Source organism: Misgurnus anguillicaudatus, chromosome 23 (genome assembly GCF_027580225.2).
Source record: "Misgurnus anguillicaudatus chromosome 23, ASM2758022v2, whole genome shotgun sequence".
Lineage (NCBI taxonomy): Eukaryota > Metazoa > Chordata > Actinopteri > Cypriniformes > Cobitidae > Misgurnus > Misgurnus anguillicaudatus.
This window is the reverse complement of record NC_073359.2, coordinates 26,541,375-26,567,821: the sequence shown is the minus strand read 5'-3', so window position 1 is coordinate 26,567,821 and position 26,447 is coordinate 26,541,375. Positions and strand designations below refer to the sequence as shown.

General features: G+C 36.6%; 1 protein-coding gene across 5 annotated transcripts; it reads left to right on the top strand.

Annotated features, from left to right (window-relative positions):
* On the top strand, positions 1 to 25,534 carry LOC141359262 (uncharacterized). Of its 5 annotated transcripts, none has more exons than XM_073861409.1 (9): positions 1 to 213; positions 512 to 536; positions 3,938 to 3,995; positions 5,732 to 5,930; positions 13,873 to 14,631; positions 15,969 to 16,204; positions 16,733 to 16,802; positions 17,265 to 17,430; positions 24,867 to 25,534. In XM_073861409.1, exons 4-9 carry the CDS (start codon positions 5,735 to 5,737, stop codon positions 24,985 to 24,987), a joined length of 1,548 nt encoding a protein of 515 aa, XP_073717510.1. In that variant the 5' UTR covers positions 1 to 213; positions 512 to 536; positions 3,938 to 3,995; positions 5,732 to 5,734; the 3' UTR covers positions 24,988 to 25,534. The 5 variants fall into 5 exon arrangements, 4 of the variants coding, with proteins under 4 accessions (XP_073717510.1, XP_073717509.1, XP_073717508.1 ...); XM_073861408.1 differs by having other exon boundaries at positions 3,938 to 4,016; XM_073861410.1 differs by lacking the exons at positions 1 to 213; positions 512 to 536 and having other exon boundaries at positions 3,862 to 3,995.
* The last annotated feature ends 913 nt before the right edge of the window (positions 25,535 to 26,447 follow it).

Sequence of the window (26,447 nt, the reverse complement as noted above, 5' to 3'; positions counted from 1 at the left end):
TTTCCGGGATTTCACAAGATGTAACAGTAATATTTCACAGTAGCTTACATTATTAGCACTTCACAGGCATTAACCGTGACATTTCACAATATAGTACAGTACTGAGACTTTTATTGTGAAAATAATGCCATCAGCGAAATCACAGGAAGCGGCTGTGACTTTCATCGCGCTCTGGCGCTGTCTTTGAGTTCCCTCATCTCTGCGGATTCAGTGGTAAGTGTTAAATTGTCCAAATTTGTCAATTAAATGACTGATTATTTTTAAAAATATATGTGATAGTGAATAAAGTATCATCCGACTTTCGTTAGTTTTAGGTTTTGTCGCGCTGTTAGTGATTAACACACTCGTGTAGGTTGGACCGCGCAATTTAAAAAATAAAGAAATGAACAGACGTTGGTACTGAGACCATATTTTAAGCCTTATTTATATCTTACAATATCTATTGCCTTACAATATCTGTTAACTAAAGATTTGCTTGGTTCTTACAACGTTCTTTCTTTCTTTACTATAGGTTCTTCCCACAGCATCGTTTTGAGGTAAGTTAACCACTGGGAAATAAAGTTGTGAGGTAACGTTAATCTGTAGCCTGAATGTACATAAATTAGACATTATGGCTGTTATTATCAGCTAGAAAAATTTACATTATATGCCCGGTTTCAGTGAAGCCAGGTTGTAATGCCATCGATTAGGGTAAAAGTAAATTCATTTCAAACGTGTGCCTTTAATGTTAGCTGTGTCTGAGAGAACTACAGAGCAGCCGTTATCTGTCCTGTCAAATGAAAAATGAAGTGCGCATGTCAGGGTTTGAACGTTTGAAAAAAAATAATAATAATTTGATTTTTTTTTGCCTCAGAATAATTCCACTGCCAAATGCTTTTTTATTTCACCGATAAATGTGCCGCTGCTCGGCAGTTTTCTCACTCTTCTGTTTTGCGAGTACATGAACGTTACTGTGTTTTTAGCTGAACGTAATTTACAAGTTTATAATTATTGGCTTTTAATCATCTTGTTTGTATTTATGAGCGGTAGTGGGGGTGGTGGTGAGCTTTACACACACCGTTCATTTTAGGGTTGACATCCTAGTTGTCTTGTCCCTTAGTTTTATACTTTAACTAATGTGTTTAAGATGTTTTTTAACGTTTAGGTTGTTTAGTAGTGTTAACTAACTTTTATGTGTGTGAACCAAATATATTAACTTTGAGTTATTAACGTTAGGGCAATCTGTTATCTATATCCTAAGTAACAAGGTCAGTTTTAAATCTGGTTTAAGCCCTGTATTTTTTTCTCAACTGAATCGAACACAATGTTCAACTGTAAATTTAGTTCGTGTGAACATGTGTCGCAGACAGTTATTGAGTTTATTCAACACTCAAAACTGCATAGTAATGCTCCCAACTTTATGTACAATTGTGGTGTGCCTGAATGCTCTCGGATATGTCGCAAATCAAATGCTTTGAAATCTCATATGTATAGAGAGCATACAAGGCGTGGATCATCTGTGCAACGTTGTAAGAGGTTTGAAACTCCCTTAAAATGTGTGGCTCAGTTTTGTACATTTACATGTGACACCTTAAGCTCCCTCATTAAACATTTAAAGTCACACATACAGGAAGGTTTAGAAATAAAATGCCCAGTCAGAGGTTGTGATTGCAGCTTTACTGTTGCATCCTCTTTAGCCTCGCATTTTTCAAGGAAACATAGAGATCTAGATTACGCCTTGTTATGTGTGTCTGATCCTACTGAGCCTAGTAGTCCGTGTAGTCAGCCATGTTCTGATACTTTCCTTGTGGAAGATACTGAGCCAGAAAGGGAATTGGCTGTGGATGAAACTCTTTATTTACAAAACCTCGCCCTTCTGTATCTTAAATTACAAGGCAAGTTGTTGCTACCATCCAGTACCATACAGACAATCATTGAGGACTTTCAAAATGCCCATGAAATTGGCCTATCTCATTCTTATATGATTTTAAGTCAGAAATTAAAAGAACTTGGAATCCAGGAGGCCACCATAAGCAACATCATTGATGAAATAAGCCGGGCAGATCTTCTTAAGATGTGTAACAGGGACATTTTAAGCACAGACCAAAAAAGGAAGAGCTTTTTCAAAAACAATTTCAACTATGTTGAGCCTGTGCCTTTCCTTCTGGGCAGTGATGAAAATGGTAAGGAGTGCTTTGCCCAGTATATTTCCATCAATGAAACGTTGGCCACACTGTTTAAAAGCAAGTCTATAAGAGAACAACATGCTGCCACACGTTTGCAACCATCTACTGAAAATCTCATTCAGGATGTGATAGATGGAGAAGGATTTAAGGGAAATCCATTGTTGAAAACAGAACCTTCCTCTGTTGGTGTGATCCTATATCAAGATGCCTTTGAGGTTGTGAACCCACTTGGTTCAGGAAAAAAAAAACACAAAATTTTAGCAGTTTACATGACCCTGACTGACATTTTACCTCACAATCGATCCACAATTGATCACATGCAACTTGTCCTACTATGTAGGGAGAAAGATTTTAAATATTTTGGCATGAACAAAGCTTTTAAACCACTGATCAGTGATCTCAAGCTTCTAGAGGACCAAGGTATTTTGACTGATGATGGCATTGTCAAAGGAGCTTTAGTTGCCATTTCAGGAGACAACCTCGGATCACACTGCATTGGAGGTTTTGTAGAAAACTTTAGTCGAACCAGCCATTTCTGTCGCTACTGTGAGATTGACAGAAACACATTTATGAATGAACCATACACGTGTGGGACTCCAAGAACTGCACAGTCTTATCAGAGTCATTTGGAAGTTTTAGCCACCAGTGATACTGTCTCAGCTTGTGGCATTAAGACAGACTCTCCTTTTAACCAGCTCAATAATTTTCATGTTTGCCAGCCAGGGCTCCCGCCATGTCTGGGGCATGATTTGTTTGAGGGTATTGTGTCTTATGACCTTGCCATGTTTATTGGTCACTTGGTTCAGGAGAAGCACTTTACCTATATACAATTAAACAGATGTAAAAACCAGTTCAACTACCAAGGAAATGATGCCAACAGCAAACCAGCAGACATGTCTCCAGGTAGCGAACGCTTAAGTGGGCATGCCGTTCAAAACTGGTGTTTTCTGAGGTTGCTACCTCTTTTTGTGGGGGACCGAATTAAAGATCCTTCTGAAAATGAAGTTTGGCAACTTATACTGCAGCTGAGAGAGATTGTGGAGCTTGTTTGTGCACCAGCTATTACAACTGGCCAGGTGGCATATCTGAAAGTCCTCATTGATGAATATGTTTGTGGTCGTCAAAGGCTTTTCCCTTCCAGTCTGTTAAAGCCCAAGCATCACTATTTGTGCCATTATCCACAGCTTATTCTTCAGTTTGGCCCACTAATACGTCTGTGGACATTACGGTTTGAAAGCAAACACACCTTCTTCAAGCAGTGTGCCCGAAAATTGCACAACTTCAAGAATCTTTGCAAAACACTTGCAGAGAGACACCAACTCCTTCAAGCCTACTTAAGTGCAGGCAGTCTCTTCCCTTTGTTAGTGCAAGTTGAAAAGGGTACAGAGTTTTATGTAAATGATTATAATGACAGGATCAGGGCATCAGTTGCTAATCAAAATTTTGAGTCACAATCTGCAGTAGCTTGCAATGAAGTGACAGTGAAAGGCACAGCATATCGAAAGGGGATGTATGTTTTGCTTGAGAGCAATGATGTAGAACTTTATGTTGGAAAAATTCACCTTATCATTGTTCTTAATAAGTCTGTGCAGTTTGTGACTCAAAAATATACATTTGTGAAGCTAAGTGACATTGGTGTCTATTGCAGATTAGGAGAAGCCCAAGAGGATTATGTTTGCATCAAACAAGAAGATTTGCTGGACTACTATCCTCTTCCATCATATAAAATGTGTGATGTATCACTTATTGCTCTCCACCATTCTTTTCCACAGACAGATTAAGCTACAGAGGTAGCTGGAAAATGCAGGACGAGTGGAGCAAGCTGCTTTGGTAAAACTGCATACACAAAATGTAAATTTATTTGATGTACTTTAAAAACAGTGTTTTTTAAACAGTGACACAGGTCCTGTTTTGTTGTTTTGTCGTACATTATTCTGTTCTGTTATGTTCTCATCACAGTGATGCTAAAAAAGTTGATCATTAAATTGTGCATAATCTTAGCTTGTTTAAGACATTAGTTTAAAAGTCAATTGAACCCTCCTTTTGTTAATTGCCTGAGATGTTTTTATCTGACTTGATGTGTTTTCTGTATAGTTGTAAATAGTTATTTCGAGTAAGCGTATAGTGCAAAGGATGAGTATACTTGGTGATTATTGTTGTGGATGTTAAATGTTGAAAATGTTGAAAACTTGTAGATGTAATTTAGTTCAATCAATTTTATTTATGTAAACAGTTTCAGCAGTAACAACATAAACAAACGGTTTTCATGGAACACACGTAACTTTCGGTAAACTTCCACAAAAAGGCAATAACAACAGAGTTCTTTTAGAGTAGTTTATTTCTGAAAAACGTAAATTAAAAAGTAAATTCTTTTAGTTCAAATCATAGCTAAAGCGTATCAAAAACTACACTGAGCTAACATTACTGTGTAAAATGTGTACTATATATTGTATAGAATGTTAACTACAGATTGGCTGCCAAACCTCCCTTCACATAGCGCTGATCCATGATCGCTGTCTCCCCTTGTCTTTAAGAAACCAAAACATTTGTTATTTTCCAGTTTAGTCACTAGTCAGACCATTTAAGAGTAACTTAACCCTAAACCAACTTTTTTTAGTTAATTATCTGTAAGAATGGGGCTTTATTAGTGCTGTTCATTGATTTTAGTAACTTTTTTGACATTTGGATATAAAGTGTTTCAATACTACAATATATGGTTTAAAAACATCTGAGTGCTGCCCTCTTCAGGTTGAACGGTGGCTACTGCAGTTGAATTTTCCTATTGGATGTTGGGTCCAAAAAATATCTCGTGACGTAAGCAGGTTCAAGCTCACCACTCCCTTGTTACGATCTCACCACACACTTATACACGCTTAGTTCATCCCCTCTATCTCCGTTGGGATCTGCCCACTTTTTTTGCAATTTTTAAATATTGCCAGTGCGTGGAGTCAGGCTCTGAACAGGGGTTTAGTTACGCTTTAAACAAACAGAGACTGGAAGTTAAGTTCCATCCAGACGCGTAACTGCATCAATGTGCATGCGTCCGATGAAACAGTTTACAGTTCTTTTCATAGTTTATTTCATGGTAACGGAATATACCATCATATCACCCAGCCCTAGCAATAAATAATACTTCAATTCCAAACTATATACTAGTATCAGAGGTCACAGTCCACAGCAGAGCAAGTCACAGGCATGTAACACAAACAAAACTATTTCTGGATAACTTATGACTCACTACTAGGTATGTTGCGGTGACAGAATTTGGTTAATAAGCGCGTGACAAATCCAGGCTGCATCCAGCCACGACCAAAAGTTGCACAATTATATTAAACAAAAATGTGATTGTGATTGGACAAGTACATTTATGTTTCACTTGTCCATGCACAAAAGTCACTTGTCCGGGTAAAGAGTTATAATATTTTTGTTATTACCAGTACAATGTGTAAACATAATTTATTTGGACAGTGTGAGCCTGTTGTAGTAATAGAACTAAAACATAGTGTGTAAAACCATGCAAAATTGAGAAATGTTATTTATTGCATGTCTGCCCAAATTTTTTTCAGAAAATGGATGAAGTAATGCTGAAGGATTTGGTAGTGTCATTCTTACCTGGTCTCTCTGATGAAACTCTGACTTCACTTGTAAATGGGTTGCAAGAACTTGGTGTGGAAAACAAGGAAGACCTTGCTTTGGTACAAGAGAAGGATATAGAGAAATACATTCGACCTATTCAATGTCGTAAGTTACTCCAAGGCTTTAAAGGTAACTATATTTTGAAATTATCCTATAAAATGTTGAGTTGACTGAAGCTGAATAGAATAGTAAAAAAAAATATAGTAAAAAAATTATGTTACAAATAAAATACATGGAATGCATGAAATCTAGTAGAATAACATTTTAGATGAAAAGTGCATAACACGGTTTAAATTGGGCTGGGGCTGTTTGGGCGATGTCCAATAAGTTGGACGATGATGTCGTTGGGTGGGGGGGTATTTAAATTATTCGTTATTATTAGGGGTGTAACGGTACGTGTATTCGTACCGGACCGTTTCGGTACAGGGCTTTTGGCACGTGTGCACCGAATGGCCAAATGCAATCTTTTGTGTGCGGAACATAGGTGGAACATAATATGTTGTGTGCGTTTCCACACGAACGTATTAAGTGGTGGAAGTCTAATTCGGCCCGGAGAAAGATTTTTATTTACTTAGTTTTATATTCGTTTGATTATTGATGTAAACGTTTACGTGTCGCGTCTAAAAGCGCGTGTTAAACGCGCATCGCACGCTGTTTTGTTCTCTCAAAGGTGCGTGAGGGGTTGCGCGTCTTTCGTTGCTACCCAATCATGAGACGCGCTTTCTGTGACACGCGAGAATAACAGAATGCGTAATCAGATTTTTCATCTGCACCTCACGTCAATCATATCATTGTCACAATGCGATCAGCTGGTCGGACAGAGAAGAGCTGTAACCCGGGCTTACTCAGCTGTTACTCAGCTGCGGAGGGGTTTGTTAGTTTAAGTCACAGCTTACATTGACGACAGAAGCAAAAATTAGGAGAAACGTGCAAAAGATAAAAGATGGCTATCATGTATGCAACTCACTCATCTCAATATGAGTGTATTATAAGTATAGTATATCATCATGTTGCTTGCTATGCAGTTACACATAGAGCAGTAATATTAGGTTTATGCAGAGATGGTACATAACCAATTCAATACTGTGACTTAAACAAATCCAAAATAAATCAAAACAGAAACATTTTTTGGTGGCAAAAATGTAGGCTAATAGTTCATAAATGTATTCAGGAATTGTATTTGTTAGTTTAGTTAGGTTTTAGTAGAAAAGTTTAAGAGAAGGTTAAGAAAAGATTAACTTACTGTTATAAAATAATGTAAAAAAGTATGTTATTATTCTTATATATATATATATATATACCGTGGCCTCAAAACCGAGGTACGCACCGAACCGTGATTTTTGCCTACCGTTACACCTCTAGTTATTATATCATTTTTATTCATTATTTTACTTTATACCAGGGGTCTGTTGAATGCTGTATTCTGATTGGCTGAGAAATGATCTGTGGGTATGCATTAATTTCTGATAACCGCACAACTAACTTGTCAAATGTCTTAAAATTAGGCACCAGAGCAATGTTTGTGGTAACTGTGGTATAAAAGGAATGATTGACTCTGATCCTTTAAATTATTTGAAAATAATGCACAACCGCGGTGTAACGGCACTCTGCTTCGCGTCGTGTCGCACTGCACCTTGGGTGTGCATTATTTTCTTATAATTCAATGGCCGTCGTCAATTATTCCTTACTTATTACTTCCACTTAAGATGAATTGTGCACTTTTATTTTAATATCTCTTTACATAAGTAAAATTTTGTTATTTTACTAACCAAACTAATGTCTCTCACTGGTCTTCCATCGTTGTTTTGTAATTAAATTTTATTTCTTTTGTAAAGAATCAACTTTCTTAAATAATTCTAGGCATAAGATGCTACCCCAAAAGACTTAATTATCAAGAAAAGGTACAACACACAGTACTGCATCAGCAACATGTCTTATAAATTAGCCATAGAGATTTCCTATGCTGGTCAGCAGCTAGTAAAACAATCATTATAGTTAAGTTTGATTTGTGTAATCAAAATAAATTATTTTATTAAACTATACAATAAGTTATTTCCAGTGTTATCCAGTTAACATACTGTAATTAGATGAGTGACATACTTTAGTCCTTAACACGTCTCTGGTTTTCTTTTAAGTTTTCTTAACGTGAGCACCATTCTTACCTCTCTCTCTCTCTCAAACACACATCCTGCGTGCGCGTTCTTGAAGCTGCTCTGAGTTTTTTCGCTTGAGCTGCATATTTTCAACTTGCGCGAAGACGTGTTTAAAGGGAATAGCGCGTGTTTTCGCGGCAATTGCGCCGCCCAATTCGCGTCATTCGCAAATTCAGAAATATGACAGCATACAATGTTACTACAAAACACGTGCGCGGCGCGGGCATATATAGCATGAGAGAGGGAGAGAATGCGCGCGTGTGTGTGGGAAAGTCATGATAAACTCAGTCGTCTTCTCTGTCAGTAACATCCGTGACTGTTGATGTTTATGCAAAAAAATAAAGTATACGGAGGAACGGACTTTGAAAACACCCGTACCCTTTCAGTTATGGGAGAGGCGCGCGGTGCACACAACACGAGAGAGAGCGTGCGCAGTAAATTAAGCCGAACAGTAAAATATGAATGTGCGCACTCAATTGGATAATTGTAAATGTGCAAACACAGACAGAAAAGACATGCCATCGTGGAAATAAGATAAATAACATATTACTTGAGGGCTGTTTAGTTTGTTTAATAAAATAACAAATTGTGCTCTGGCGCTTCAAAGAAAATCAAATCAAATTTACTTGACCTTCAAGGGGGGCGGGTCGAGCCGTAAGGAGGGCGGGGCGCCCCCCTTATGTAATGGTAGGGGAAAGCTTGGGACTGGCGGATTTCTGTGAGAAGTATGTGTGTGCACATTCACTTAGAGTTCTCAACGGGCCTGAAAATTACAACCCAGCCCATGGCTTTTAAAACCAGACCCGATGTAACCCGACCAGGGTGTCCGCGGGGTAGTTAAAGGTAGTGAAAAAAATCTACCAAAATTAAGGCCTTGAAAGGTAGTAAAAGGTAACAAACGCAATTTGACATGGTAGTAATTTTTTTGTTTAATATTTGTGTCTCCGTGTTTTACCTTTATCTAGCATAGTTTAAAAATATATACGGTGCTAACAGGACCTGATTGAGTCGAAGTTGATAGCAGTTTAAGCAGTCGGTGCTGAGCGCACACACTTAACTCGTAGTATTTTCTCATTCGAGGTTAAGGGCTCGTTATAGTTGTGCGTAGGTCCTACGGTGTAGCCGCGACAGCGTAGGTTCCGCGTTGGTAGGTCCTCGGTTTTCATTTATACTTTTGGGCTTGTTATAGTGCATAAGTCCTACGCTCTACACTGTAAAAAATAAATTGTTGGCTCAATTAATTATTTTTTAGTAACTAGTTCCACAGAAATTTTACGTTCACTCAATTTCTGACTCCAAAGTATTACCTGGATTGATGTTTTTTAGTTGGCCCAAACTTGACTCAAATATAAAAAAGTATGTTTGCTCAACTAGCTTGACTCAAATATAAAAAAGTATGTTTGCTCAACTAGCTTTATAGTTCATTCAACTAAAATGTTTTAATCAGTTGAATCTTTAAAAACTTACAGCAAAGACTCTGTCAATTAAAATTTAAGTATTTACTCAATGTTGTATGTGTTATTTCAATTAATATTTATTATTTGGGAATTTTTAAGAAACTTTTTAAAATTATTTATCAAATAATTTATGCTGGTGTTGTTAACAAATAATTAACTTCAGTCACATAAAAACAAAAGCTTTATTCACTTATCATACAGACTGAACATACAGAATTAAGTCTTCTCTAAATAGAGGGCATAAAACAGTCCAAAAGGCACTCCAAAGTCAGTCAGAACATCTGCAGGGCCATTTAGGAGACTTTCTTCAGCCCTCTGATCTGCCTCTCCACATCATCACTGCTCTGGTTTAATAAACAGAGGAATGTAAACACACACACATACATAAATAATATGTTTAATATAATAAAGCTTCACGGTGAAAGATTTTATACGCTAAAATTGCCAAATTTCCCTCAGACATCACACGTAATTGAATTAAACACTATTGGGCGGTTTTCTCAGACAGGACTTATCACTGACTAAAATACTGACATCTCTTACATATGAGTGCTATTGTTTTGTCTCAAAATGCACGCCAGTATTGTATTTTATAAGGTTTGTTTGTAAAAATGTCCCAATTATAATTAAGACGGAGTCCTAAACCCTGTCCGGTATTATCTTAACTAAAATAGCTCCACTTTAACTCGGACACATAACATAACACACACTTTAACTCGGACACATAACATAACACACCTTTATATAACTTGTATGTTTACAAAAACGTCGAGTATTTGCATCTTTGCCAATTAATATAGTCTAAAATTAACATTTATTTACAAACACTTACCTGATGTGACCTTGAGGAAACGGCTGATGACTTGTGTAGTTTTGGGAAACAGTGAGTGATTCCAGCTGTTAGATGCGGAATGATCTCAGATGAAATGACCTGTGATTCAGATCCTTCCGAGTTAAGTTAAGACATTTTAAATAAAAAATTCACGCACATACTGTACATACACACGCGCGCGCGAGCGGGTCGCGCGCACACGACACGGGTACACACACGGGTATATTTAGAAGTTTTATTTAAGATTGTTATGATATTGGGACTATTTCTCCACCCGCTCCTTCAGCTCTGAAGTTCAAATTCGCATGCAGTCCGGTTATAACAAATGTAAAAGATATGAAACATCACTCAACAGCGATATCAATTAAGTGCAATCCTAAAATATGATTTAAAACATAACCCATAACCCTAAATGATATCTTATTCAAATTATTAGTCTAACAGGCTGTCAGGGCAGCACTGATTTGGCGACATTTACAGTACATTAAAACATTAGGATAGGTGAAGAAAAGTAACTGATCCACCATTGCAAACACAGTTCAACAAGACAACAAAGAACAGGAATCAAACAGACATGCTCCAGAGCTTTCTGTTCTTGGAAGAAGTAAAAGTTAAAGAAGAAAAATGATAGTGTGTGTGCAAATGCTGTCTATTTCCTTTGTATAATTGTTTATAGTGGAGTGCCCTGTCTAAATATTTTCACGCGCATGCGCTGTTGTACGCGGACTGTACGCGCACTGTCCGCGCGGTCTCAAATTTTGGGCTGCACGCGGACGGTCCGCGCGGCCGGCCGCGGACCCTCTTGATGATGAAAATGACGTCATGCGGACGGCGCGCATACGCGGACGTCCCTAGTATACTTTCGGCTTAAGTGTCTGTGATTTTCTGGAGGTCATATGGAGCTCATCTACGTTCGAAAGTGTCCGAGCACATTTTTAAATAGACGCTATCTTTATTAACCGACCGCATATTTAAACTTTAAGCACATACATTCACACTTGAACAACTCTTACAATTACATTTTGTGACCAAATAACAGTAATATTATGAGCATTTTGTTGTCAGGAAACATAGATGTCATAAGTCCACATATTTACCTGATTTGTCTTAATTATTTCAGTCAACACTAGCCATTCTGAATGTTGACTTGATTTGAAAATAACCATTCATTTAATATTTTAAACACAGATTTATCTAGACTTAAAATAATATGTCTTCTCAACTAGCTCAAACAAAAAAATTGGTTTAACTTATATATTTTTGCCCGTCCAACATTTTATTAGTTGGATTTTTTACAGTGTAGCTGCGACGGCGTAGGTTCCGCATCGGTTTTCATTTATACTTTTGCGTCGTAGTCATCTGCCTTGACGTGCAAACACGCACGCAGACCGCTGGTAGGCAGTATCCACGCGTGTAACCACAGTAGCAGGGCGACCGTCAAAGAAGAAGAAGCTTGGCAAGTTAACCCACAAACGAAGAAAAAACAGCAACTTGTTGTGTATGATTTGAGATGACCAGCAATGATGGAAGTGAATAAACAGTGACTTTTGTTGCAGTTTGAGTTAAATCACTCCTCAACTTGGCGGGAGGGGTTCTGGTGGACCAATCACAGTGCTTGCGGTACGCGTAGAACTGACGCGCTGTTAAAATTTTTGTGAGGTCCACGTCAGGCTACGCAGAGCTACGCACAGGCTACGGATAGCCTACGCCTTAGCTACAGCGTAGAACTTATGCACGAATATAAATCGGCCTTAGCCTTAAAGGGATACTTCACCGATTTAGCATTCAGCTTTGTATCTGTAGAAACCCGGCAGTATTACTGAATGACCATGTTTCCCTCCATCATTTCCCCCTGAGAGGAGAGATATCTGCATTTTGGTTCTGCAAAAAAGTCCTCCGATGATGCAAAAATCGTCATATTACATCATCGGAGGACTTTTTTGCAGAACCAAAATGCAGATATCTCTCCTCTCAGGGGGAAATGAGGGAGGGAAACATGGTCATTCAGTAATACTGCCGGGTTTCTACAGATACAAAGCTGAATGCTAAATCGGTGAAGTATCCCTTTAAATACACACATGCGTCGAAATTCCCGGCTTTTGCAAGTATCCTCATAAACACGACCATTTAAAGCTTAAGAGAAAGTAAACAGCTACTGTATATAAGAGTAACGGTATATTAGATCTGGACTTTGGTCTTAAATGGGAAGTTACCTAATTTTGCTCCTGTCTGTCTGACAATCAAACAGCATTGAGAGAAAACTTTTTTATCTTTTAATAAGATTTGTACGCCGAGTTGTACACGAGTTTGATTCGAGTTGCTTGTTCCGGGTTCATGTTCGTACTGTATTCGAGCTATGACTGTAAACAGAACCAACCCTGAATTATTTGTTTATGTGTAATGAATAATTTGAAATACAAATTTCTGTAACACAAATGATACAGCCAACTATCGTGATAAAATTTTTCATGATAGTGTGTCAATATTTCAATCTCTACTATCAGTATTTTATAAACCCATCTGGCTTAAAAAAAGTTTTTAAAAATGCAGCTTTTTTTTACATTTTTGATAAAAAAAAAGTATTATAAGGTATCGCATCAGTCAACGTATCATATCGTATTGCAATATGTAGGCCCTTGCCAATACCTAGCCCTACTTTTGATAGACCCGTCCCACACATACGCAACCCCGGCAAGGATGTCGTTTAGTAGACATGCCCTTTACTGCTGATTGGCTACAAGTGTGTTATGGTAGTCGGCCTGACTCCCTTTTCCAAAGCGTTTTTCAAACATTGTGCACTCCGCCTTTGACATGTATTAATAGACACTTACACACCAAAGGAAATCTAAAAACATTAATTGGACAATAAGGGGTCTTTAAAAGGGAAAGTATTACAGTGTTTCCCATACATTGATTTATTTGTGGTGGCCCACCACAGAATCAACACTGGCCCCCACAAATAGAATTTTCATGATTCCCATTTACATTTTTATTTCACTATTTAAAACAGCTTAATTCGGCTTAAAATACAATTTGATATATAATACAAATCAAATACAGATACAGATCAAAGAGTAGAAGTGAAACATATTTCAGGTGCCAACACTAGATCAAACGCAAACACGACATGATGACATCACATATATGCTAATTAGCGGGTGACCTCATCACCACCACAGTCTCCTCAAAATCCTGTGGGAAACACTGTATTAACAGAATTAAAACCCGAAAAAGACAGACATAGTAAAATTTCTGAATTTAGGTTTCCATTACTTTTCAATTAATCGTCCAGCTCTAATATTACCATATGTTGTATTGTATTAAATATAATTATGAGAAATAAAGTTTTATAGGGCCGTGTTTAACCCAAAAAAAGTGGAACAAAAAGTGCTGCGCAGATTTACAGATACAACTTAAAGAAAAACATTTAACATGACGATATTTTCTTTAACATAAACTCATGAGGGTAGACTATTTAAATCTAAAGTTCTTTTAAAGATGAAGCCATTTTATGCTTTCCAAATTTGTCTGACTGTTTTGTATGGCATTTAACAGAAAAATATAGTTATTTTTTCCCAGGTAAGAGGTTCTTTCTCCCTTCATGTAATAATATGGTCTTTTATTTTTAGGACTTGAAATAGTTCAGTTGGAACTATTTCCTGTTACCTCTCCAACTTTTGCACCCAGCACCTTGAACACTCCTTGCACCATACCTTTCAGAACTCAAGACACTGTTTCGTCTACATCTTCACAACTTGGTAAACCATGGCATGCAGACTTCAAGGTTAACTGGGATAGGATGCCAGCAGCAATTGGAAGAGCATTAGCAAATAAAACAAGACCATCTCCCAGCGAAAGAAAAGATATGGTGAAGGCAGTGGTTGATCAAATGCTGGAACATGACTCTAACCCATCCAGAGCAATCTGTCACAATATTGTTCGAAGCATTGTAAGGAGCCATGCAAATTGTTTTGCAGATGTTTCAAAAAATGGAGACATTCTTGGAGATGGTTGTTATTCTCTTTTACAACAAATTAAAACTAGGGTGGAATACAAAAACAGGAACAATACTCTTGTGAGACGACGCAGAGAGAGAAGGCCACAAAGTGAGGGAGCAGATGAAGGCATGACAAGAGGCCCTGTAGATCAGTATGGCTGTGTAAGGTGGAGTCCTGTAGAATTTCCTCCTGGTGAAACTGAGGCATCATTACATGCCATGAAAAGTTATCTCCTTGACATCTACTCAGAGGAAGGCATAGTTGGTGCAGAGAGAGCTGAACCTCTGATGGAGAAGACCTACGTCATCCAGCGACGCTATCTTAATAGTATGCCTCCACCAGCCATTGCAGTGGTTATGGAGGAATGGCCTTTTCTCTTTTCACTTAAAGGTACTTTATTCCTTTTCTTTCTTGTACACATTTAATGACTTAAAATATCCATAACATCAAATTCCTGAGGTAACTATTACTTACTTTGTGTAATTCTTAAGTGCATTTATTTCATTGCTAAACAACAAGGTTTTTTTTGTGTATTTGGTATAATAACAAAAATGTGTAAAAACGTGTTTGCGTGGTTTATGGTTAAAAACACATTATTTTCCACATACTTAAAATTTCTGTAGCCCCACATATCCATGCCTCTCTTAAATGCTGAAATTTTGTACAAAGCTTATCAATCTGAAAACCGCTGTGACATCTGATTGGTCAGTTAATCTGTACGTTGTGATTGGTCTGAATACCTCTGATGTCAGACGGAAATGTGACGCTCCTTACCATGGTTGAAATATTTGCTCACAATTTAATGCTAACAGGAGTTAACTTACAGGCTGTAAGTAAAAGCAGAGAGGAATTATGATAATGTCGGTCTTTTCCACGTCAAACGGTCCCAAGAAGGAAACTGTTGCCTAGAATCTGTGTTTGTTGTAGTCCAAGGAAAGAGATTTACATTGGAGACAATAATTTGCGTCATCGTTTACTTTGGGGTTTGTACCTTTTGCATATCGTTAACATGTACTAATACACACTTTCATACCAAAGGAAATGTAAAATTGTCAATCGGATCGTAGTTGCTCTTTACATGCTTTAAATTTTAGTAATCAAATGTGAAAATTACTAAAGGAATCTTTTCATCTGTACTTTCTAGTTTCTTGACCAATAGGCTTGCGCATACCATCCTCTCACTGTAACACAACATTAAGATACTGCAATTAGGCTGTAACAAAATTAATCGCGTGTCCCATTAAAAATGCCTCTCTGAAATCGATTCTGAATCCCAAGGCTGCGATTCTTTGTTTCATGCACAGCTTGTGCGTATAGTATACTACAGCATTTGGTCAGTAGGAAGTCATTATCAATCTCAAATCATTATGAGTCGGAGTCGTTTATAACGTGCATTTAAAAAAGCAACACTCGTTAAATAAAAATCATTCAAAATATTCTTTATTATCATGAAAATACCTGAAACAATTTGAAAAACAGCGATATAAATATTCCTGTAGACATTTCCTGTAATAGCGTTTATAATGCTACTTCTTCTGTGGCATAAAGGGAGTTTCTGCATGAGAGCGCCCCCTGGCGTGCTGATGTGCCGGGATTTCATCAAATTCATTCATTGGGAAAACGCGCATTTGCATGGTTAATCGACCCCTAACTGCAATATCACTGAAGTCCAACTGCATAAACTTGAACAACATGAAAAGTTAAGGTTTCTACTTTATTGTTTACAGGTATTTTTTCACACTTCACTCTTCTGACTGATGTCCCCATCCTTATGAAGTTGCGAGAGGCCCTGGATAAGAAATACAACACCATTCTGAAGTTCTTCCAAGGAGTCAACTACCAAGAAGTGAAAGATGTTTTGGCTACTTTTGAACCAGAGGCATCAGATAAGACTGCAATCGTTCTACTTCTTCTGATGGCTTACTTCAAAGAGCCAAAGGATTCCCTTGTGCTTGATGTTGATGTAAGTATATTTTCACTTTCAAATTAGCATTAGGTCTATTATTTTTGGATAAATGCATTGTGCTTGTATATTGCCTTTCTAGTCTTTTGAACACACTACACTTTCCCCCATTCACATGGGTGCCAACTGCTAATCACACACTCATCAAAACCTTTTGGTTTTTGTTTCACTTTGAGGAACTGCTATTTTGTCCATCTTTATATACATGTTCCTGACCTGTATGTGCATGATTTACATTGCACTGCTGCCCCATAATTGGCTGATTGGATAATTGCATGAATAAAATGATGAACAGGTGTTCCTGATAGTTACAGCTGAAGTGCTTGGTGAGTGTACACTGTACACACTGAGTATCTTAAAACATATGTACCCAAAGTCATGATCGCAATCTAAATTTCACCAATTGTTTACTGCCTAATCTAAGAGAAATCGATGGGGGCAATTGATGATTTTAACTAAGTGCTGCCACAAGTTGAGATTATTAACACTTAAGTCTATTTAATTATTATTCTATTGATTTATTTGCAGCCTTGTGCCACAGCCACTGATATTGAAAGAACTCTGACGCTACCAAGCACCCCTTGCTTGATTGTCCAAGGTGATTTTTATGTTTTCTTTGTGTTTACAGTCCATGTAAAGTCCATTTATTAAATATGTTCTCAGTTTGTGCCACCAGAAAAGTTGTTAATAATCACACAGAAAATTTTAAATTATTAAAAACAGACAAATTAATAAAATAAGTTATCAAAATCTTTGATAAATATGCAGGATTCTCTGCTCTCAAACTATCAAATACCGCTACAACCTAAATGGATGATCGCAAATGTTACAGGCGAGGCCATGCTCGATGGCTTCAGTGTGTTAAAAAGCCACGGTTTTAGCCACACAAAAAATCCTAAACACAGAAATGTAAAAAAAAACTGTTAAACGTTGTAACCCCACAATTCAGAAATGCATAGTTCAGTCTTTGTAATGTGTTTCAGAAATTAATTTATAATGTGTTTAAAAACGATTCTTTTGAAATATTTTTTGGCATTATGAGTATATGGTTTTGTTTCAGGTGACACATTGAAGCCGAGGGCATGGATGCTGTCGCTGGAGGGTCAAGTGGTTATGGGACCTCACTCTGACTTTACAACTGGTCTGGCGGCCACTTTTGCCAGCTACTATAATTTTAATTTAAAGTATGCTGACAACGGTTCTTGCACTCTGGAATTCATTCAAAGGTAATGTCTACATTAATCCTCTTGGGCCACTAATTAACAACTTAAGCAATACTAAATTTTGGCATTGCACAATTAAACTTCATTAGAGCGTAACACTACACACAAACTAAATATTTACAAAAGAACGGTTAGAATTAATGGCAGACTGACTTAACTAAAGCAGTAAGCTCTTGATTTCCTTGATACATGTGTGTTTGTGTGTATGTATCTGTGGCGCGAAACAAGAGCTTATTGCTTTAGTTAAGTCAGTCCGCCATTTAATTCCACTGAAAAGGAAATTCTCTATATTTGTTTCAAATTATGCCATGGTCTGTTTAAGTACTCGCTTCTGATTGGCTGGAAGGTGTGAATTAATAAAGCAATAAGCCCCAAGAAGCAGTGGGTTACCAGTGTATTTTATTACAGCTAAGGGGCGTTGTTAGGCACGACGCGAGGTGAACATATTACTTCATATGCATAGCAGGATTTCATAAAATTAAACGAAACACAAATAAGTTGTAATTAAATTGGTGTGGCTGCAACAGAGCACAGTTCCCAACCAACACAGACGCAGCAAGGACACAATGAAAATATGATTAAAGACTGAGGTGTTTATTTTTATAAATCAACATTCATTTAATTTATACATTAACATTTTATATTGTGCAACTGTTGAAGGGATGATCAAATATGCTTGGAAGCATGCTTAATAGCGGTGTAACGATACACTATGCTCACTGTTCGATCTGTATCTCGGTGCTTGGTTCACGATACGATACACATCATGTTTTTTTTACAACTTCTGTAACTTTTTTGTTGTACATAAAATTTAATAAATCATTTTTTAATTTTAAGGCTTAAAATAAGAATTAAGGGACTTAGCAGGGGCATGGTTAGATATAAAGCTCTACTGGGGCACAGGCCCCCTATTTTTTCTGACTTTTTTGAAAGCCTAACACTTCTATACAATGTCCTTAACCCACTATTCCTACATGTATTTAAAAATATTATCATGTTCATTATACAGGGTTCCCGCGGGGTCTTAAAAAGTCTTAAAAAGTCTAAAATTCAGAATGTTAAATTTAAGGCCTTAAAAAGTCTTAAAAACAACCAGATTTTTATCCCAGGTCTTAACTTTAATTTACCCAAGTCTTAAATTTCTTACCTCTTTTCATTCCCAAAACGCGTTGTCCGCAGAATATAAAATAGTAATTTAAAACGCTGAAGAACTAACTTAATTCAGTGGCGGAGGCAGAAAGTGTATGATGGTGGGTCTCTAAAAAGAAACGTTCCGCCCTTTGTCATAATCCACGCAAATCGTGCCATAAGCTATATTTCAGGTGTTGTGATCTGACTGTTTACTGTGGGTTTGGCGAGAAACAATCCTTAAACTTAGTTCTGTATAAGCAAAAATCTTTTTCGGGGTAATTTATAAGCCGGTGGCTTACCTGAGCATTTGCCAGGTTCTGAAACATAGAGGACACAGAAGCGAACAAAAATCAATGCTGCTTTATTGAAAATCAACTTAAACAGTCGGGCCGTCGAGTCACGAGCCACCAACAGCGTGTCAACTTTAGTGTTACACAGTTTTATATTTTAGACTTTAATATTGCTCTTTGCTGCGATGCACTTGAACCTAACACGCTTTCCCTTCAGCTCTCCACAAACATCAGCGATTGACAGACGGAAAGCAAGAAAGTACCGTAATAAACCATGTATTTCAAAAAAGTGCAATTGTCTTCTTTTAGGAACAATTCAAACTTTTTGATTGCGCAAATGCTTCAGGAGTTACGGTTAAATGAACAGCGGTAGATCAGAGCCCTTTCGCATAGGCAGGCTGCTGCATACGGCATCGCCTGGTTTATTTAAGTTAACTGAGCATTACATTCGCAAGTCATAAGCATATTACAACAATTAACGATTAACTAAGAATAATAATCATTATTTTAAAGTTAATTTCAAAGTTAAATAAGAGTCTGAGTTTCAAAGTCTGAAATAAGAAATGCGACCCTTCGGAGGCTACAGCCTTCGGATTGAGAAACGGTCTTAGTGGATAACGTTAGCAGCACATATCAAACAGCCTTTTAATGGTAAATTTCATTTTCTTAATGCAGATTCATCCGTTATTGTGTAATTAGAGAGGCTATTAAACCTGATGGCAGTATATAGTGCATATTTATGCATAAAACGTATGGGTGGAGTGTTTTTTTGGCTCTGTGATTCTGTATTCAATTAAATGCAATACATTAATTTATTAAAAACTTGTATTCATAAAATGCATATATTAATGCTTTTAGGGATTAATAATAATTGAAAGTGATCTTTTGTTCTTTGTATATTTATAAACAGGCACAAGATATATACACAGCACACAGCCAGTTGTACATTAAACATTATGGGGTGGTTTCCCGGGCAGGGATTAGCTTAAACCAGGACTAGGTCTTAGTTTAATTATGACATATATAACTAGTTTGAATAAACATGCCTTACTAAAACCATTACTTGTGTGCAATTTGATGTATTTTAAGATATGTCAGTGCAAATTGTTTTGAAGTTTGGAAAGCTCTTATCCCTGTCTGGGAAACCTCCCCTATAAGCTTACGTACTACAGAGTGTGATGCAATTTAAAGCTTTAAAGTTGTATGAGGCAGTGTAAAACTAGGCACAAACCAGCAGCTGACCATACTAACTGATCTAATATTAGTGAATTTTATTTGTCAAAAAACATTGTTGATAGAATTTTATAAAAATACTACTTACACATATTAGTGTGATGTATAAATATTGTAAATCAATGCATTTCTTGACTATTAATTAAGAAAAATCACAGCTCTTTGCCTCTAACTCAATGTATATCAATGGCTCACTATGAGCCATTTTTGGGCTTCCATTGTCAGAAGTCTCTTCCTAAAGGGCTATGAATAAAATTTGTCGGCGCCAACACTCGCGGTCTAATAGAGTTAAGCATAATGTATTTCCATGTATTTTGATTATCTGTTTTAAAACTGCGTTCATTTTATATTTTTCTATAACTGAATCAATAAAAATAGAACGTTTTAAGAATTTCTGAGATCATTTGAATGCTTCTAGTAATGTGTCGTGTTGGTCTTAAATTTTACTCATAATGGTCTTAAAAGGTCTTAAAAAGGTCTTAAATTTAACTTGCTGAAACCTGCAAGAACCCTGATTATACTTCATTATACATTCTTAACATGTTTGGAGGCATAAAAGGTTTGGAAATGAAAATATTTCTTGCACATTTGCATTTTACATTATACAATGATAACAATGATTAATAACTTATTTTTTTACAATAATATTTTTACAGTAACACTTTTTTTAAGAAACCATTCATTTTATGTTACTGTCAACTGTGTCCTACAGCTATACACTAAATATTAATTTAATATCTAAAAATACAGAATAGTATAACACATACATGTGTTGATTTTTCCAGCAACAATGAAATTATAGACTTGACAGAGGTTTACTTGATTTTATTTATTATTTTTCCTTTAATGTTTAAGACCTGACTGGATGAGGATTAAACTACTGTAAACTCATCATCTCTCATTTTTGTTATTAATTTGTTATGTTTTCATAAGATATCTCAATCACGTGGCGTCACCTAGACTTTTGTATGCGGCTGAGTGCGCACGGCTGAATGGACAAAAGCGCGCGTCTGGACATGTTTTTGTGCGTGTACGGGTGCGATTGATTAAGATTCCCGACGAGTGATATGAAAACAAAATGCTGCCAGACGTTGGACTTAAAAGATGACGGGGCATTATCTATATCAATTTCTGTTTCTACCGAAGTCACGTTGCTGATTTTCAGTTCAAGCTGCAGGTGATTCAAGCGATGTCTGTGTGACTGCGGTGAAGCACAGGTGATGCTGGCGCAGAGTAGATCACGTATTGACCGGTCAACGAATAAAATTAAAAGAACATCATCGTATGAATATCCTCATCATGCACGATGCAACATCGTGTCATTTTTTTGTATCGTGAAGTATCGTACTGCGAAGTATCGTTACATCCCTAATTCTTAACTCTTTCCCCGTCAGCATTTAAGTTGCCACCCAGTTTTAGTTTAATGCCTCACAGAAAATTTTTCTTATTTAAATAAACATAAAATATCAAATGAAAGAACAGGCCAACAAAAAACCTGTTCATCCTACCTTCATTTGTTCTCTTATCACCTCTCAAATTTTCAGCTAAAAGCAGAGATAATTAAATTTTTGTGAAGAACTTTTCTAAGAAATCAGATTCTGTGCCCGGTTGCATGAAACTCCTTAAGTGAGGGTTTCCCTGAGGGAGAAAAGATCCCTGAGGTAAGGGATTTATTTAAGAGCGTTGCAACAAAGGTCTTAACTGTCACCCTTATCTAAGTGTTTATACTAAGTATTTTACGGCAGTCTCTGCCAAAACAGGGCAGCGGAGACGCGGTTGCTGTAGTTACAAAATCTCACAGCGGTAACAAATCAACGCACGCAGCTCAACAGACGGCGGATTTGTGTACAATGAAACATCGCAAATAACAGACTGTAAAGTGCCGCATGTATAAAACCTCAAAGTAATTCAAACTGGAAACACTTTAGATTGACGGACGATCAAACCGCTATTCTCCTAATAAATGCGCATCACTTTTCTCTAGGGATTATTTCGATCGTTGGAAATGCGCGTTGGTACTTCATTTTCTTAAATAACCATACAATCAGCCATCGCGTGTGACGTTAAGGGACCTGTTATAGCCCCCTAAGTTTTTAAGGGAAAATTGGACTTAAGGACTTTGTTGCAACGCATACATACATACAGAACTTAAGGTAATACTTTAGCATTTAAGGGTAAATACTTATTGACAGCCTTAAGGTTCACTTAAGGGTTTTTCTTGCAACCCATTTTTTATTAAGGGCACCCTTAACCTTATATTTAAGGGATTTCTTAGCTTAAGGACTTTCATGCAACCGGGCACTGAACCTTATCTAAACACAGTGTTTTTAGTGTTGAGTAAATGCGTCAGTGTTTAAGTTGGGTAAGATTGCCACCCAGTGGATAGCGGAAATATGAATTTGAAGTAGAAACTCCTCAGGGAACGTTTTCTCTTTATTGATTATATAACTCAACAGTATTTATTGACATTTATCTGGATATCGCCATTAATTATGCAATTGTAGACAAATTAAAAATATGATTAAAGACTGTGGTGTTTATTTTAATAAATCAGTACGCAGCAACAGTGGCACAGTGATACTTATGTTATGCGGTCTGAACCGTGGGTTTACCGGGGTATTTTATCACGGCTTAGAACGTGTTTAAACCAATCAGAATGAAGAACCAGGTTTTATAAAACAGTTTAATGCACAGGTAGTTCCAGTCAGTTTGATTACAGTTAGAAATTAATCCGCTTCTTTAAACATTGGCAACCATATTAACACAGTTACACTTGCAAACTGAGTGAGAGACACATAAGAAAATGTTTATTTAGGTAGACTAAATGGATGAGGTCAATATAAAAGACAACTTAATGGGCAGTTAACACTTTCAGTGAATTTTTGCGCCAAAGACAGAACAATTGTGATTTCGGGATCTCCTCTGCTTCTCTTTTAAATGAGACATTGCGGGAGTTTAATGCCTCTGTTCAGTCTACCGCTGGACGCGAATACAGTGTTGCAAGTTTGATGTGTCTCAGAGCAGGTATAAACCGTCACATAACAAAATACAACATCATAAGTGATAAAGTCTTCAAGTCAAGCAATGCAATCTATACCAGCTCAGACACACATCAAACGTGCAACACAGTATTCGCGTCTAGTGATAGACTGAACGCTTCGCCCCTACATCGTGCATTAAAACCTTTTAATGCATGGCTAGCAGTGGATCATGCCTTACTTATTTAACAATTTTTTTTACATTCCAGCAGTTATTATAGGGCCTTAAGCCCAAGTTATAGTCGTGCGTAAGGTCAACAACGTATGTCATCTGTAGCCTGTGCGTAGCTCTGCATGCACCTCCCCAACTTTTTTACAGTGTGTCTGCGCTATGCGGACTGCAAGCACTGTGATTGGTCCACTAGAACCCCTCCTGTCAGTTAAAAAAAAGGCGTCACAGGTATTTCCAATTGCGACGATAGGAAGTTGAGGAGTGATTTAACATAAACTGCAACATAAGTCGCCGTTTATTTATTTAGTCGCTGTATGTTGTGCAGCTGATGCTTGTCTGCGCCCACGGTCAAGCACCATCCAAGTGAGAGAGTAAGGGAGCGGTAAGATTGGCAGGAAAAAACTGAAGAAAAGCACTCAACCAAGCGGTCTAACAAAAAGCCTATTGTTCATAAGCGTTTTATTTCTTGTTTAATATAAGGTTCTTTGTCATTGTAGGACTTTACTGGTTCTAGGAAGTTTTATTACATACTGCAGTTGCTGTAGTAGAGAGCTAAAGTCTATCCTTCTTTGTGCTTGTGGATTTAACAAATACCCAGGATTGCCGCTGCTGTTTCTTTCTCATAAGCCGCAATGGTGTTCAGGATGTCTGGGTCAAACAGAAATAGCATGTTGCGTTTATCGCTCATTAATAAAATTAGTGTTGTTAAAATTAATTTATATTAACTTGTTAATTTTGACAGCCCTAAATCTACAAAGTAGAATAATATTAAAGTAAAACACATTTTAAGTGAAGCAAATAAGTTCGAATCAAAGATATACTGTAATTTACAGCCTTTCAATAAATTAAAGGCAGCTATTGGATAAGTAAGGTAAACGTCATATCATGTGACTACGCATTACTTTACGGAGAGCTTACCACCTACTAGCTCTGTTCTGCCATAAGAAGAGGTGGTGCAACTGAATTAAATACAGTAGTAGTTACAAACTAGCCTAAATTCCAGTTTTAGCAAGAACTTACAGATCGCTGGTGCAGCCCTACTATGGGGTCTAAGGGTGTTTTGGGGCCCTGGAAAGTGTTTGACATGCTGCAATAAGCTAACAACTGCTAGCATATAAGGATGTAAATGGTCTTCCTTCCTGTAAATAGTCCAATAAATACCGCACCGAGGTGATCATACTGAAATACTATTGTACCATGAATTTTTGATACTGTTACATCCCATATAAAGATGCAACTTGACACATAGCAAATTATGAAAGTCAGAATGTAAAAATGACGAAACTGCAGCATACATTAGGGGGCACTCTGTGATCCATGTCACTGGCACATTATTCCTGTTGGGTGTAGCAAATTTAAGCAAATTGATAAAATTTTCATTTTATTGAGGAGAAAATCCATACCAAAATTATTTATTTTAATGTTTGGGGTTTAACTGGACCAAAGTAATGTCACCTTGTTTGAACTGAGCTAACTTTTTTTTGCTCTGTACTGCAAATGCATTGACCAACTAAAGGCTACTTTTTCATCCCACAAAGAAATTAACAGTTTTTCTCTCTGCCTTTTTGTATATAGATGCTTCTTGGGCATTAATCCGGAGACAGGCACAAAGTCAAAGAAGCAGAAAGGACTCATCAACCAGCAAGTCTGTACACTTATAAGAAAAATTATTGATTTTGAATGGATGTCAACCTAGTGTGCTCCAAAACATTTGTTCTTTGTTTAGCTAGGCAGTTATGCACTTTGACATTTACTATGTTCTTTTTAGCTAGGCAGTTATGCACTTTGACACTTACTATGATCTTTTTAGCTAGAGGCAGTTATGCACTTTATAAATGTTCTATATTGTCTCTTTGTTCAGTAAAGAAACACAACGAATGAGTTTATGTCAGTCTACACTGTAAAAAGCCTTGTTGCAATTACATTTTAATCAAGTTAAATCAACTTAAAATTATAATTCATTTAAACTTTCTTGACAGGTGAGGAGTTGCTATTAATGATAAAAATAAAGTTAAAATAACTTCAGCTAATTTAAATTCATTTTTATAATTTATAGCAACTACTCATTGGTCAAGAAGGTGAAATTGAACAGTAAATTCAAGTTAATTAAATTTGAAAATGTAAGTGCAGGTGTTTACAGTGTAAAGTATAAGCAGTTCTGGAAAATCTTATTGGAGATAGTCATTGAATAATAAATAAATGTATGTATGATATAAATCTATGAAATAAATCTATTAAATTTTTGTTTTTGTGTTTTATTTGAATTTAACATTGTTTTAAATGTTAAGTTATTTGTATAGCCAGTACTATTACAGTGTACACTGTAAATTTACAGCAGACTAATGCTAAATTCCATTTTATTAACTATAACTTAATCAGCTAAATGCAGTTATTATATGGGATAATGCTGCTTTATCACAGTATTCTAAAATACATTGCTTGTAATTTCACAGTAAAATAACATATTACTACAGGAGCATACTGCTAAATCACAGTAATATGAGGACTAGCTACTGTAAGATCACAGTATACAGCTGTCATTTCACAAGCATTTACTGTAAATTTACAGCAGACTAATGCTAAATTCCATTTTATTAACTGTAACTTTACAGCTAAATGCAGTTATTATATTGGATAATGCTGCTTTATCACAGTAATCTAAAATACATTGCTTGTAATTTCACAGTAAAATAACATATTACTACAGGAGCATACTGCTAAATCACAGTAATATGGTGGACTAGCTACTGTAAGATCACAGTATACAGCTGTCATTTCACAAGTATTTACTGTAAAAATGATACAGTAACATACTGTGAAAGTACAGTAACTACTTGACAGTTATTTACTGTGAAGTTACATACAGTACCGTCCTGTGAAAGTAATGCAACTGGTTGCCAGTAATTTACTGTGAATTTACAGTCAATCTTTTTACAGTGTAGAGGTGGGAAAGCTCCTGAATAATCAGTGATTGACAGCTGGAGAACAAAAGAGTTGAATAATGAGCCACATAATGATCCTTGTGGGGATGTTCAACAGGAATGTAACTTTCTCTGTAGTGAAACCATAAGGTTTACTTGGGAATTTATAACAAAAAATTATATATATAATGTGTGTATATATAGAAATATTTTCTATTAATTTCACAAGTATACC